The 14,873-nt window shown below is 37.8% G+C and overlaps 1 protein-coding gene across 1 annotated transcript in view; it reads left to right on the forward strand.

Moving 5' to 3' along the window:
- The first annotated feature begins 10,206 nt into the window (after window positions 1-10,206).
- The window catches only part of SLC5A12 (solute carrier family 5 member 12), a 44,755-nt gene continuing 40,088 nt past the window's right edge, over window positions 10,207-14,873 (forward strand). Inside the window, exon 1 of the mRNA XM_022583584.2 lies at window positions 10,207-10,698. Within this exon, the coding sequence (XP_022439292.1) occupies window positions 10,360-10,698 (339 nt within the window). The 5' untranslated portion in view covers window positions 10,207-10,359. The remainder of the gene's footprint in view (window positions 10,699-14,873) is intronic.

A 14,873-nucleotide genomic window follows, 5' to 3' on the forward strand; every position in this document is an offset into this window, starting at 1 on the left:
ATATGCATTCCCATGCATAGATATATTTTAAAACAAGCAGAAATTAGCTTCTTCAACTCATGTTTGTCCCATGAAGGCACTGATACTGTAAACGTTTTTCCATAAACCTTTCTCTCTAATCCTCTACAATTTAAAAATATAGTGCACAGCAAGATCATTTGCAAATGTGCTTTCTTATACATTCTTCCCTAAGTTCTAGTTGTTATGATATCCCATAACGTTTTTGCTTCATAGGGGAAATGAAATAACGTTGACTTGGGAAAGCTTAAAACATTTGAAAAATGGGCCATACACTTGCTTTTCTAATGTATAGAAATGACAAGAAATTACTTAAAATCATAATGGCTGCAAATACCTACAGCATCGCAAAAAAAGTCAGCTGCTGGCTTGCCTGACAGATTTCAGCTGAGCTAAAATTTTTAGCACGTTCATAAGGAGATTCTCATCCCAAGGTACAAAGAGCTCATTTTTTTAAATTAATTTTTTTATTGGCATATAGTTGCTTTACAATGTTGTGTTAGTTTCTGTTGTACAACTAAGTGAATCAGCTATACGTATACATATATCCCCTCCCTCTTGGACCTCCCTCCCACCTGTCCCCCCAATCCCACCCATCTAGGTCATCACAGAGCACCGAGCTGAGCCCCCTGTGCTATACAGCAGGTTCACACTAGCTATCTATTTTACACATGGTAGTGTATATATGTCAATCCTAATTGATACAGCCACTATAGAGAACAGTACGGAGGTTCCTTAAAAAACTAAAAATAGAACTCCCATATGACCCAGCAATCCCACTACTGGGCATATACCCTGAGAAAACCATAATTCAGAAAGAGACATGTACCACAATGTTCACTGCAGCTCTATTTACAATAGCCAGGAAACAATAGCCAGGATATGGAAACAACCTGAATGTCCAACAACAGATGAATGGATAAAGGAGATGTGGCACATATATACAATGGAATACTACTCAGCCATAAAAAGGAATGAAATTGGGTCATTTGTAGAGATGTGGATGGACCTAGAGTCTGTCATACAGAGTGAAGTAAGTCAGAAAGAGAATGACAAATATCATATATTAACACATATATGTGGAATCTAGAAAAATGGTACAGATGAACCTATTTGCAGAGCAGGAATAGAGACGCAGACATAGAGAACAGACATGTGGACCGGGGGTGGGGAAGGGGAGGATGAGACGGATTGGGGGATTAGGATTGACAAAGTGCTCATTTGAAAAGAAAGAAGAAGGTGTTACAAAAGGTACTAAATGATGAATATCATCAGTGCAATGAAGTTGAGAAAATTTCCATAATCTAGACATTGAAGACAAAGAATAGAGCAAAAGCCAAGGGAACGGCAAATCAGAAATATGACTTCTGTCCCTCTGGTTGGGGGATAAATATTTACGAGTGATAGTATGGTAGCTCCTATGTTATTTGTCTAGGCTTTGTTCTTCCCAGGATAGTATTGGAAGTTCCTGGTGCAAATGCTGAAATGTGACAGCTGTCAATCATAGAGGTAATGGATAGATATCATTACTGAAGTTCCTATAATATGCCCAACTCTGCATAAGGTAGTTGACATACATCTTTAATACAGAAAACAATACAATGAAAAAGGTCTTATTTCTATGTTAAAGTTGAGGAGTTGAGTTTCAAAGAAATGAAATAACTTGTTAAGGTGATAAAATTAATAAATACCTGAAGAAAAATTTGAGCCTAGCTGTGACTCAAATTCTCCAGTCTTCATTATTAAGAATAAGCGCTATCACTTATACACTTTCATTTGATACACTTAAGTATGTGTCAATCACTTGACTGTTAAATTCACCCCCAAACCATAAGCAGGGCCACCGAGAGTAAGCTTCAAGAAAAAAAAAGAGATATAAATAAAACAAATTCAAGGTCCCCAGCAAGGGAGGACCAGCTAAAAATCTTTACATGGAACTTGTACAGGTATGCCCACTGACCTCCTGCAGAAAGCCATGCTGGCAAATTGCACCAGCTTATTCCCCTGTGTGTGCTTTGGCATTATCCTGAGTTTCATCCTGAAGACATAAAACAACTTTCCCAAGGTCATAAGGTTGGTAGATTACTGAGATGAGATTTGCATTCAGTTCTTTCTGCTTTTAATGTAAGAAGAATATTTTATAATTAATTTAAACAATTTCTGAAAATTTAAATTTTAGAAAACTGAAAAACTGAATTCTAAGGGGAGTTCTTTTTATGACGAATTTTCCATGTATCATGAGCCAAAATAAAATACCATCCAGGACCTGGGAACTTAGCGAGTAAGGAAAGCAAGTCTCAGAATAAATTAGAAGATATAGAATTAGAATAAAATTTCTAAGAATTATTTCCTAGAAATGGAATTCCAAAAGGCACACACAAATATCACTGAGAAACTCAATACTTGAAGAAGAGGGAATGACCTGTGACCAGTGTGGATGGACCTCTGTTATTACCATCTTGATTTCTTATTAAAGAGGAAAGCAGCGTCTTTTATTTGTCACTAAACACTTGAGAACATAATCACCCAAATCATGGCTTCAAACAAGTCCCTATTGGAAAACTATACGTTGTAATTACCATTGTACTACACATTTTGCAAAATTTTCTTTTGACGTTGCCTTTGAGGCTGGGACATATTTATTTGTATATTCTTAGTGATGAAACATAACCAGTTAATTTCAGTTTAAGAAATATACAAAAGTCATTCATTCATGGTGGTGCCTAGTGATAGCAGGGATAGCATGAGGACCGTTGGAATTGATAGGAAATGAGGGACTAAAGAGTTTCCATGGTAACTGATAAAATTGCCTCTGAGCTTGCTAACTATACTGTATGTTTGAGTATATTTCCAAAGAATCTGAATAACAAAAATCACTCAACATTAAATTTTGCTTGAATTTAATTGAAATGTTATTTGTTTATTTATAAGATACTTGAGGATGTGACAATATCACAGGATCAATGCAAGGAGCCTTGATTATCACTTCTCTGTTTTGCTGGAGATGTGTTGATTATCCATGTTCAGGTTGACCGGATAGATAACCCCAGATTTTTCTCTATTACTTTTTAAAAGTCTCCCCGGGCTTCTCTGGTGGCGCAGTGGTTGGGAGTCCGCCTGCCGATGCAGGGGACGCGTGTTCGTGCCCCAGTCCGGGAGGATCCTCCATGCCACGGAGCGGCTGGGCCCGTGAGCCATGGCCGCTGAGCCTGCGCGTCCGAAGCCTGTGCTCCGCAACGGGAGAGGCCACAGCAGCGGGAGGCCCGCGTACCGCAAAAAAAAAAAAAAAAAGTCTCCCCATCAAACCTGGAAAAGTGAGTAAGTAGAAATTGTCTTTGTTAGACACACTCAGTACAAAGAGCATAGATTTTAGTCACCTAGAATTTGAGGCTAAAACCACCGCTTAGTGACTGTGTGAACTTGATCTTGATTTGGACAAATCATTTCTATGTGCATTTTCTTCCATTTGCAAGATGGGACTATTGACACTCATTTTAACAGATTTTTATAGCTGTATAGGGACCAAAACGATATGATATATGAAAGAGTCAGACACATAGTATGTTCTGTTCCCTTTTGAAACTTATTCAAAAGTTCTATTTTAATGGTCAGAAGCCTGAAACAAACAAGAAATTCCTTCCTTTTATGCTTATTTAACAAAATCAAGTTCATAGTAGATCATGCTGGTGGTTTTCCCCTTTGCCATTCTAAAATGGAGGGGTTGCTTGGTATCTAAGGATGTTTAACAAAGAACCTTGAGCCTCACGCTCAATTACCCTCCCAACTACACATTCACTTTAAGTGTTCTACTTGTTTATTGTGTGGTGCCATTAGTCTGTTTTAATATTAAATGATGTTCTCTGCTGGACTCTGAAATTTGCCTCTTAAACTTGCAAATCACTATTTTTCAAATTTGTTAAGTGTATGTAGAATGAATGGATAAAGTTTTAACTTCTGTCAGATTTAGCTATAATGAATTCGAGAATCTAATAGAATGAAATATAAATTTCAGTTTTTATTTAGATGGGAAAACGTGTTTGGAGGTAGATAAATATTTCAGCTTTTTAAAAAAAATCTTGGAAAATTTTCTTTTAGTTTTCCTTTTTTCTCAGTAAAGCAAGATTTAAACATAGATTATAAAGTTGAAAGAAACCCCTAGAACTCATATAATTTAATTTGTTGAATGTCTACTATGGACAGAAACGTCTAGGTACTAAGAGTACCTCAGAGAACAAAATAGAACCCCTTATGGGCTTATACTCTAGTGGGGAGATGTTAACATTTAAAATATTATATGATATATTAGTAGGAGATACATTTTATGGAGAATGAAGAGAGTAGAGATTTAGAATGTGGTTGTTTGCAATTTAAATAGGTTGTTTGGTCAAGGAAGGTGACATTTGAGCAGTCTTGAAAAGGTAATTTAGGTACTTAAATTTATCTAATTATCTAATTATTAACATGATATACCATTTTCAAATGTGGTAGCTCAGAACCAGCAATGTGTCCAAAAATCATGATTGTTTAGTGAGAGGGTGGAGAAAGAAATTTGGTCCTTGTTGCAGATAAAGGATGTTTTCCACTATATCTCACCAGGGCTTGGGAAACAAATATTTTTCTAGTGAGAATATGTGAATGAAATTCAAATGTCAACACTTGGGTGCCCTAAATGTTCCAGCCTTTTCAGATCACTCCTCTCTTTAATATTTGGAAGAAAAAAAGAAAGAAGGAAAGGAAGGAAGGAAGGAAGGAAGGAAGAGGTAGGGAGGGAGGAAGGGAGGGAGGGGAAGGGAGAAGGGTGGGAGGAAAAGAAAGACAAGAAAGAAATCTCCATATCCTGACTCTGATAGAATACCAAGTGGTCTTCCCTACTTAACCTCAAAGATCATAAAGCTCTCAGGAGCTCTTTCTCCAATTTTTGTTTCTTCCGGGTTCTCAATCCCCTTTGTGTCTCTCTTCCTTCATTAATATTCTATCACCCTGCTCCATTTTGAGATCAAAGATGAACGCAGATTTTTTTTCCCTTTAATTAAATGATAAAACGTCAATACAATACCAGTGATATAAGAGGTTTTCCCTAAAGGTTAGGAGAAAAGACAGGAACTACACTCCAGCACAACATGGCTAAAACTTAACATTTATTTGGGGGTCTAATGGACAGTATGGTGACTATAGTTAATAATATTGTATTATATATTGGGCAGTTGCTAAGAGAGTAGATCTTAAATGTTCTCACCCTTCCCTTCACCAAAAAGGGATAATTATGTGGAGTGATGGAGGTGTTATGGAATCCTACTGTTGTAACAATTTTGCAGTATATAAGTGCATCAAATCATCATGTTGTACACCTTAAACTTACACATGTTATATGTTATTATATCTCAACAAAGCTAGAATAAATTTAACGTTTAATATTAATTATTTCCATTGTTAAAATCCCTTTGGCTCTCCCTTATACTGAGACAGTCTCACTAGTTTTGAGAAATGTCCCTGCCTCCATCCATATTTGTGTACCATTTCCTTGTCTTTACTCCTATGCCATGTCTCTAACATCATTCCCAAGGATAAAAGAAGAAAAAAATTAATTAATTTGTAGGCAGAGTTTTTGCTTCTTCACTTTCTCCTCAAACCTAACCTTTCTATATTCATAAAAATACCAGCTAATCAAGGGACTTCTACAACAGAGCTCCAGGCCATGTCTTCTGCTCAAAGGAGGAGTAAAAACTCTGGATTTGTAGTTTTTCTTTTTCATGGTAAAATTCTTGGATGTGGTCCCTTCTTCATCAGTCTCTGTAAGAATTATATAGAATTATCTTCCTCAGGATAGGAATTATTCAATTTCCCTTGGAAGAGAAAAATGGGTGCAGTCCCTTTGCGTTTGAAAAAAAGCGCAATAATTTCTGTTCAACTGTAGCTTGGCACACTAGTTTGTCTCCTAGGGGTTGGTTTGATAGGCATGATCATTGAGAGAAGAACTCTATGGGGAGGACTGCTTTCATAACCTGATTTAAGCAGCTTACTTACCATGTGTGGAGTTCTTTGAGTCACCCTTAATAATGTCCACTGGATTAAAAAATTCATTCATCATGTAAAATTATTAGAATGAATTAATCTATGTGAGGCACAGTTCTGATCATGCCACTTCCCTGTCCAAATTCAAAACAAAACAAAATAACAGCCATGAAAAGGTAATATAGTGATAATGCAATCTCAAAATGGACAAGTCCTATCCTATTTTCCTCCTTTCTGTCCTAGGCCAACGTAAACATGGTGTGCATAGCCTGCTATTAGGAATATTGCAACTGTGGTTCTTTTCCCTGGTTGCCCTATCCTTCCAGTTCTTTACCCTTCCCCCCACCCTTACCTTGGTAGCATTCAATGTCCAACTGTTTTCCTCTTTTCCATTATAAATACTCTATACCAGGTGCAGAACTATTTTACACTACAGAGCCTACTAATGATCACAACTACAAACCTAACCTATTAGGCAAGAGGGTAATTGAGTAGCTGGGCCTTGTTAAGGTAGTATGTGTGTGTGTGTGTGTGTGTGTGTGAGTGTGTGTGTGGCAGGTGATGGTGTCTACATTCTAACAAGGGCCCAAGCTTTATACTAAAGGAATAAAGTAGAGGTGGTGGCCTTGGAGGCCCCTGCAAGAGGGTGCAGGAGATACTGAGATTTCTCCAAAGAAGCACATTTTCCTTTGTTGTCCTCCCATGTTAGTATTTCTGACATAGGGATGTACTTTCTAACTTACGTAGCCATTGAATGTGTTGGCTTTTTGTTTTCCCTGAAAAGTTATGAATAAATGGGTGTTATGCTTTATAATCAGCATGAACCTTGTATAGAGTGAGTTTCAATGGGATAGACAGAGAGTATGAAGACACTGGATACTACCAAAGGGAGAAAGTGTAAAGAAATAGAAAATAACTGAGAATTAAATTAATATAGTAATGCTGTGCCTTATAATCAGCAAAATGTTGGAAGCAAGGAATACTTTACTGTGAGAGGCGTGAGGTTCACATCCTGAACCATTAGCCACCCACTGTTTTGAAGTCCAAGACCAGTGGAAGCCATGTAGATAATACTGTTTCTTGATGAAGGTTAATTGAATCAGCAGTACTCATCAACAGTTCACCTACAAGCTTCCAGTATTTAACCTCTGGACTTCATTGATGTAATAATAGTGTTTTGAATTAATATTCACCAGACTTGTACAAGTTGTCCACATGCCTTGTGGATTGAACATTAACACTTAATTGATGTTAATATTAAAGCATAAAATAGTTAAGCTTCTGAAAGCTGGAGTTCTGATTTTCTGCTGAGACTGTTAACAAATAAAAATCTGTTATATAATTAGAATACCCCACGGTACAAATTAGTAAAAGCCAAGGTTAAGACAAAATATTAAAGACCTATTTTTCCCATTAACCCTGATTATATCAACTGTGTAAACTTAGAGGAGGAATTTAAACAACAGGACAGAGACAACTCCTGGCAGAGTTTTTGCACATTTCTTTGCAACTAAAAGCATATTTCAGCCATCAAAGCTTTGTGTGGTCAAATTCAAATCCATGGATCAAAGTAGGGAGTGCAGACAGTACCCAGACTAAACAAATAATCAAAGATTCATTCAGTTACTCAGATGTCAAAAACAAAATTAAAGTTTCCTCTGTTTGATAGGAAATATTTCTGGCCTTGGACATTATGGATAATTTTTGTTTTCTTCTTTTGTTTTTTGGGTGAGTTCCTTACTTTCTACAATAGCTAACTATGTATAGCTACATAATAACTACGTACTGGGCACTCTGGACCAGGCCTTGTGCCTCTGCCTTCAATGAGTTGGTCATCTACAACTGCTGACTTGCTCATACAGACATACACATAGAGATTCTTTAAAATAGGTGAGGATATTCTCAGAGTAAAAAGTGAGTACCAAGGGAGCCTGTTTCCTACAGGAGTTGGGGGTGAGAGCAGCAGGAGATGTGAGTCAGGGAAGGCTCCACAGAGCAAGGTAGACATGAACTAGATCTTGTGGAACATACTGGTTTTGTAGGGATGGTGTTGAGGAAGACCTTTGAGAAGGCAGGAGAAGCATGAATGATGTAGAGAAATTGTCCTCCAGAGGTTTGCTGGGGGTACTTCAGAACAATAAACAGAGTCTAATAGGAGCAGAATCAAGAATCTGTAACTGTTTTGTAAATAAGTTCATTTCTATCATTTTTTTAAATTCCACATGTAAGTGATATCATATGGTATTTGTCTTTGTCTGACTTACTTCACTTAGTATGATAATCTCTAGGTCCATCCGTATAGCTGCAAATGGCATGATTTCATTCTTTTTAATGGCTGAGTAATATTCCATCGCATATATGTACTGCATCTTCTTTATCCATTCACCTGTCAATGGACATTTATGTTGCCTCCATGCCTTGGCTATTGTAAACAGCGCTGCAATGAACATTGGGGTGTGTGTATCCTTTCAAACCATGTTTTTCTGCAGATATATGCCCAGGAGTGGGATTGCTAGATCATATGGTAGTTCTATTTTTAGTTTCTTAAGGAACTCCCATACTGCTCTCCATAGTGGCTGTACCAACTTACATTCCCACAAACAGTGTAGGAGGGTTCCCTTGTCTCCACACCCTCTCTAGCATTTATCATTTGTAGATTTTTTTTGCTGATGGCCATTCTGACCAGTGTGAGGTGATATCTCATTGTAGTTTTGATTTGCATTTCTCTAATAATTAGCGATGTTGAGCATCTTTTCATGTGCCCCTGGGCCATCTGTATGTCTTCTTTGGAGAAATGTCTATTTAGGTCTTCTGTCCATTTTTTTGATTGGGTTGTTTGTTTTTTTGATATTGAGCTCCATGAGCTGTTTGTAAATTTTGGAGACTAATCCCTTGTCAGTTGCATCATTTGCAAATATTTTCTCCCATTCTGAGGGTTGTCTTTTCGTCTTGTTTATGGTTTCCTCTGCTGTACAAAACAGAAACAGACTCACAGACTTAGAGAATGAACTTATGGTTACCAGTGGGGAAGGCTGGGGGGAGGGATAGATAGGGAGTGTGGGATTGACGTGTACACACTGCTATATTTTACATAGATAACCAACAAGGACCTACCGTATAGCACAGGGAACTCTGCTCAGTATTCTGTAATAACCTTAATGGGAAAGGAATTTGAAAAAGAATATCTACATGTATATGTATATGTATAACTGAATCACTTTGCTGTACACCTGAAACTAACACAACAACATTGTTAATCGACTATACTCCAATGTAACATTAAAAAAATAAAAAAGAGGAAAAATAAAAATAATTTTAAGGTACATAAGAAAAAGAATCTATAACTGGATTCTTACCTTCTTTCTCTCATTCGTCCTGGTCTTAACTAAAACTTAACCTCTTTGTACAAGAGTTGTGAATGGGTCAAAATGAAGGAGAGACAGAAAAGATAAAACTGAGGACTACAAAAGATTTATTAATTATTGGTAAATTTATTTTCTGAAGCCTAGAGTCAAAAGAGAGTCAACTCTATTATGTTCCAGGGTGCTTCACTATAAGCACACATAATAGCTAATTATTGATCAGAAAAAAGAGGGTCAGAAAGTCAGAGACACTTAAAGACTCATCATAACCCTCTGAGGTGTTATTATTCCATGTTCCAGATGAAGCTCCGAGGGGTTAAATATTTCATCAGCAATATCACAGCTCACTTAGGTTTGCACCAACTTGAGCAAAGGTCTCCTGATCCCTCGTTCTTTACTCCTTTTCCCCCACACCCACTGTCTCATGGAGTTGCAGGGACACACCTTCACCCTCCCTTACTTGGAAGGAAGATACAGGTGATAGTTGTGTTGGCATTTTACAGATTCTGTTTCATTCATTAAAAATGCTGAGGTGGTGAACTTGTATCACTTCTATGGTTCCCAGTAATGTTTAACCTTAAGTTTAAAAAAATCTAGGAGATTAAAGAGCATGTTATCTGGCAAGTTCATTCCACCCCCAGTGGTTATTAATTTTGGAACACATCTGAATTCCTTCTCTGTGGCATATGCTTTAGCAGAGGAAAAGACAGCTCCAGGCCAGGGTCAGATTTCAAGTTCTCATCTGTTGGTACCACTACCAGATCCCTCTTTGTCGTCAACTTTTGAGATCTTCCCTGAGTACAACTTGGTTTCCGAAGTGCTACACAGTGCCTCTGGTCATCATTCTCTTCACACAACCACAGTCTCCTCTCCTGGAAAAGCGTCTACTCTACTGAGCTTTGCTTTTGGAAAGAACTTCTCACTGAGACCAGGTTGAGAGCGACTGTCTGGTGCCACACTTCCCAGCATGGAGGTGAAGAACTTTGAAGTTTGGGATTATGTCGTCTTTGCAGCCCTCTTTGTCATTTCCTCTGGAATTGGGGTGTTCTTTGCCATTAGGGAGAGAAAAAAGGCAACTTCAAGGGAGTTTCTGGTTGGGGGACGGCAAATGACCTTTGGCCCCGTGGCATTGTCTCTGACAGCCAGCTTCATGTCTGCTGTCACTGTCCTGGGGACCCCGGCTGAGGTCTACCGCTTTGGGGCATCCTTCATCATCTTCTTCGTTGCGTACGCATTTGTGATTATCTTCACATCAGAGCTCTTTCTCCCTGTGTTCTACAGGTCTGGCATCACCAGCACATATGAGGTAAGACAACTACTTCCTTCATCTTCACTTTGGGAGGTAGTTGCTGTTTCCTCTCCACTTGAACATGTTTTGTTATTCTTGCTTTTTTCTCTAGTGATACACATTGTCTTGATGATAACACATGATAGTTGAAAAACACTCACTTATTTTCAGGGCAATTATACATCATGGGAAAAAATATTGCAGTGTTATTGGGGAAAGCTTAAGCTTTGGATACAGATACACTTGTATCCAAAGACATCTACAGACACATACACCTTCCATCTGTAGAACAGAAATAACAAAGTCAAGCCCACCAGGCTACTTCAATGATTAAATGAGAACATGTAGGTAAACATCTAATATACTGTCTAACTTGTAGGAGATTCTCAATGAAGGAAAGCTGATGTTATTACTTGTATTATTATTAACTTCAGTATTCTGCAAAGCACAAAGAACATTGTGTATTGTCACTTTTCAGCTAAGAAAACGGTGATACAGATAAATGACTTAGTCAAGGTTGTACAGTGGATTGTACAGTTTTAGTAAAACAGTTCAGTTACTACATTAAACCAATTGCAAGTATATAACTGAGGAGATTTGAGACAGTACAGATAGAGGACGACATATAAGCATTTCACTGAATTTAATTTACCATTTACCTTTGCCCTTTACATATTTTTTAAATTGTAGTACCCTAATAAGAAGAAATTCAGATTGTATAAAGTACATATTTTGGGACTGCCTCTTTCTTTATAAGAATTAGAAGTGTGGCATAGGGGTTAAAAGTATGAACTTTAAACTCAGGCTCCTTGGCTTCGAATACTAGCTCTGCTGCTTAACTAGCTGTATGACTTTGGGAAAATGACTTACCCTCTCTGTACCTGATTTTCACATATGTAAAATAAGAATAATAAAACTACCTACCTTAAAGAATGTCTGTGAGGAGTAAATGAGTTATTATATGCAAATACTTTTAACAGAGCCTGGCAAGTTGTAAATGCCATGGAAGAGTTTTATATTATTTATCATTATTGTTCTTGTTGTTGTTACAGTCCCCAAATTTCTACCAATCTCTGTATAGAAACTTGAATTTATGTTTATTTGTTCATCATCCATCTTCTGCTACCTAGCCATAGATATTCTTACCAGGATCTTTTGAAGTAGTTAAAACTGAAAGGGTAGAGTCTATTTCCCGACCTCTTGAATCTGGGATGGTGACTTGCTTGTGACTTGCTTTGACCAATAGCATGTGGCAGAAGTGATGTGTGAATTGGGAGCTTAAGTCTCATGAGGCTTATAGCTTCTGCCTTTGCCTTCTTGGAATGTTGTCCTGATATAAGCTATGTCAGGAAGTGGGTCTAGTTGTTCTAGCTTCTGGAGGATGAGTGAACAAGTAGAGAAGAACAGAAGCACACTGGCCAGCAGCCAACACCAATCACCAGACATGTGAGTGATGCCATCTTGGATTTTCTCCCCCAGCTGACCTTCCCATTGATTGCAGCCCCATGGCAGCCCTGGAGAATCAAGTAGAGGAATCACCCAGCCAATCCTAAAAATTGTGAGAAATATTAAGTCCTTGGTTTTTAAGCCATTGTGTTTTGGGATTGGCAATAGCCAACTTATTTAAATGTTTTGATATGCAGGGGGATTTCAAGACTAATCTATGTCACCTGTGCTACTTTGTCACTATCCTCTCCCATGTCAAAGCATAAGGAACTGCTCTCACCCTCAAGTTATAAATTAGGCTCAGCTCATTTGCACTATCATACATTTTCATTATCTCCACTTGGACAGTTTATAATTGGTCTCATCATGTTGTCGCCACTTCACTTAGAGTTATTTTCTTCTTTCTCTTATCAAACATTAATAGATCCAGCATGCTGTTATTTACCCTTAACACTACCTGTGAGCTGATGTCTACCTGCTTTCTCATTTTTCTTGGACTTCTTAAACTAAATAGTTTCTGAACTACTTACTTCTCTCTAATCCAGACTTTTTCATTATAATGCCCAGGCTACTACTTCTTCCATAGTGTTTTCTAAGCATAGATTATACACTTTTTTTTTTCTGTAAATTGCTTTCCTTTTAGTTCTCCTTTAAATTACATTTGTGGCATTTTAGTAATTATATTTAAAATTTGAGAAATCAGGTGTGTAGGTATAAGATATCATTATTATTATTTCAGTACAGTAAATAAAGTGACAAAATATTTGTTGTAAATGGATATTTAGGGTGTGATAGGGTCTAAACCAATGTTATGAGGCCTTTTTAGGTCATTATAAGGATTGGTGTTTACTCTCAGTGGGATGGGTCATTGCACTGTTTGGGCAGGAGAGTGCTGTAATGTGATTTGTATTTTAAGAGTATTACTCTAGCTGTATGTTGAGGCTAATTATAAGGTTTTTACTGCTGAAGCAGGGGGTCTAGTTAGGAAGCTATTGCTGTAATCTAGGCAAGAATGATGGTATTAGCGTGGAGACAGAGGGGATGATGCAAGTGAAATTTTGAAAGGGTGGGGAGGAGGTGCCAGGATTCTTTTATGAATTGCATGTGGGGAGTGAGACAGAAAGAGGAGTCAAGGATGGCTCCATGATACTTGAACCAACATGAAAAGTGGACTTATTTCCCGAGATGGAAAATAGTGTGGCTATATCAGGTTTGGGGTTTTGAAAATAGTTGAACATGATGGTAAATGTTACCTGTGCTATTTTTAAAAGCAAGCACAAAGCATGCAACTTTTCTGCTGAACTTCCGTTTTTACTTTTGACTGTAGTTAAAGCTATACACTGATCCAGGATGACCATTGGATACGTGAGTGAGTGAATACAATCTTTCAGATGGAGAATTATGCAGTTCGAATAGTCTCTTATTTCATGGATGAGAAACTAGAGGCTTAGATTACAGAGTGAGATAGTGGCAAAGCTCAAACTAGAATTCAAGGTGTCTTACTTCTGATCTAGTTCTTTTTTTTTTTCATATATATTTTTCTTAATACTGTCTCTCTAGTTTGACTGAATTGACTGAATTTAGAGGAACTAAACTGAGATGTTAAAACCATTGACTTTTGCTGATTCCTATAGCAGTTTTCTCACTACCTTTCCATTTTTCAGGAACAATTTCCCCTTTGCTTTCCTAGACTTCCTATCCCAAACAGTCCCAAAGCCAATATCACATAGTTTGGGTTTTGTTACATTTCTCCACTTCTGATACCACATTTTATATCAGTTATCTATTGCTGTGTAACATACCATCCCAAAATAAATTTCTTAAACCAACAATTTTACCTGCTCACAATTTTGTGGATCAGTAATCTGACTTGAGCTCAGGAGAGTCTAGTAAGACAGTAAGGTTCTTCTGGTCTTACTTGGGGCCATCTCTGTAACTGCCATCAGCTAGTGGGTTGGTTAGTGGCTCGTTGGTCTTGGGGAACTCAGATGGGACAGCTTGTAGCATACTACACTTGGTTTCATCCTCTAGTAGGCTATCCTGGGTTCTTCATGTGATGGGAAAAGAATCCCTGTCAACCAGAAGACACAGCTCATTACAAGCAATTTTGCAGTCTCCACTTGAATCATATTTGGTAGAAATATCACCGTCTTAAGCTGTGTTCCCCCAGAAGCAAATTCTGAGACAAGGAGTTTAATGCAAGTCATTTTGGGGGGAAATGATTTTATTAAGTATTGGTAGGCAAGTGGCAAGTAAGACATGGAAAAAAAGGAAGCCAATAAAGATATGTTTTTGAGCAGGTTGTTATTGTGAGCAACTGAGGTTCTATCTCACTGGAGATTTCTGGGGGACAGTACAGATCACATATCAGGGTTGGCCTCCTTGAAATGAAAATAACTGGGATTTTTTGGTCCAACTTCCTTTTGTCATTGGCTGAAAGACAATGATAACACCCCCAAGTACTTCTAGTCTGCCCTGTGCAAGGGGTGAGATAAAGCCCTCAAGCAGAAAATCATGGTGCAATTAGATGCTATCAACATGTACTGGGACAGAGAGTGTCAATAAGCTCCAGGGGTCACACCCACAATGACTACTACAGTCACTAAGATCCCACTATATTCCTGTCCCTGCACTTGACGTTATCGTACACTATACCATTAGATCCTACAAATGCCAATTTTAGAAAGAGGTGGCCATCGTTCAGTGCAATAAACTAATCTTTCCAAGGACATGTGATTTGAACCCAT

This window comes from Delphinapterus leucas, chromosome 7 (assembly GCF_059928025.1).
Source record: "Delphinapterus leucas isolate spDelLeu-1000000601 "Yukka" chromosome 7, BTC_Dleu_Yukka2, whole genome shotgun sequence".
NCBI lineage: Eukaryota > Metazoa > Chordata > Mammalia > Artiodactyla > Monodontidae > Delphinapterus > Delphinapterus leucas.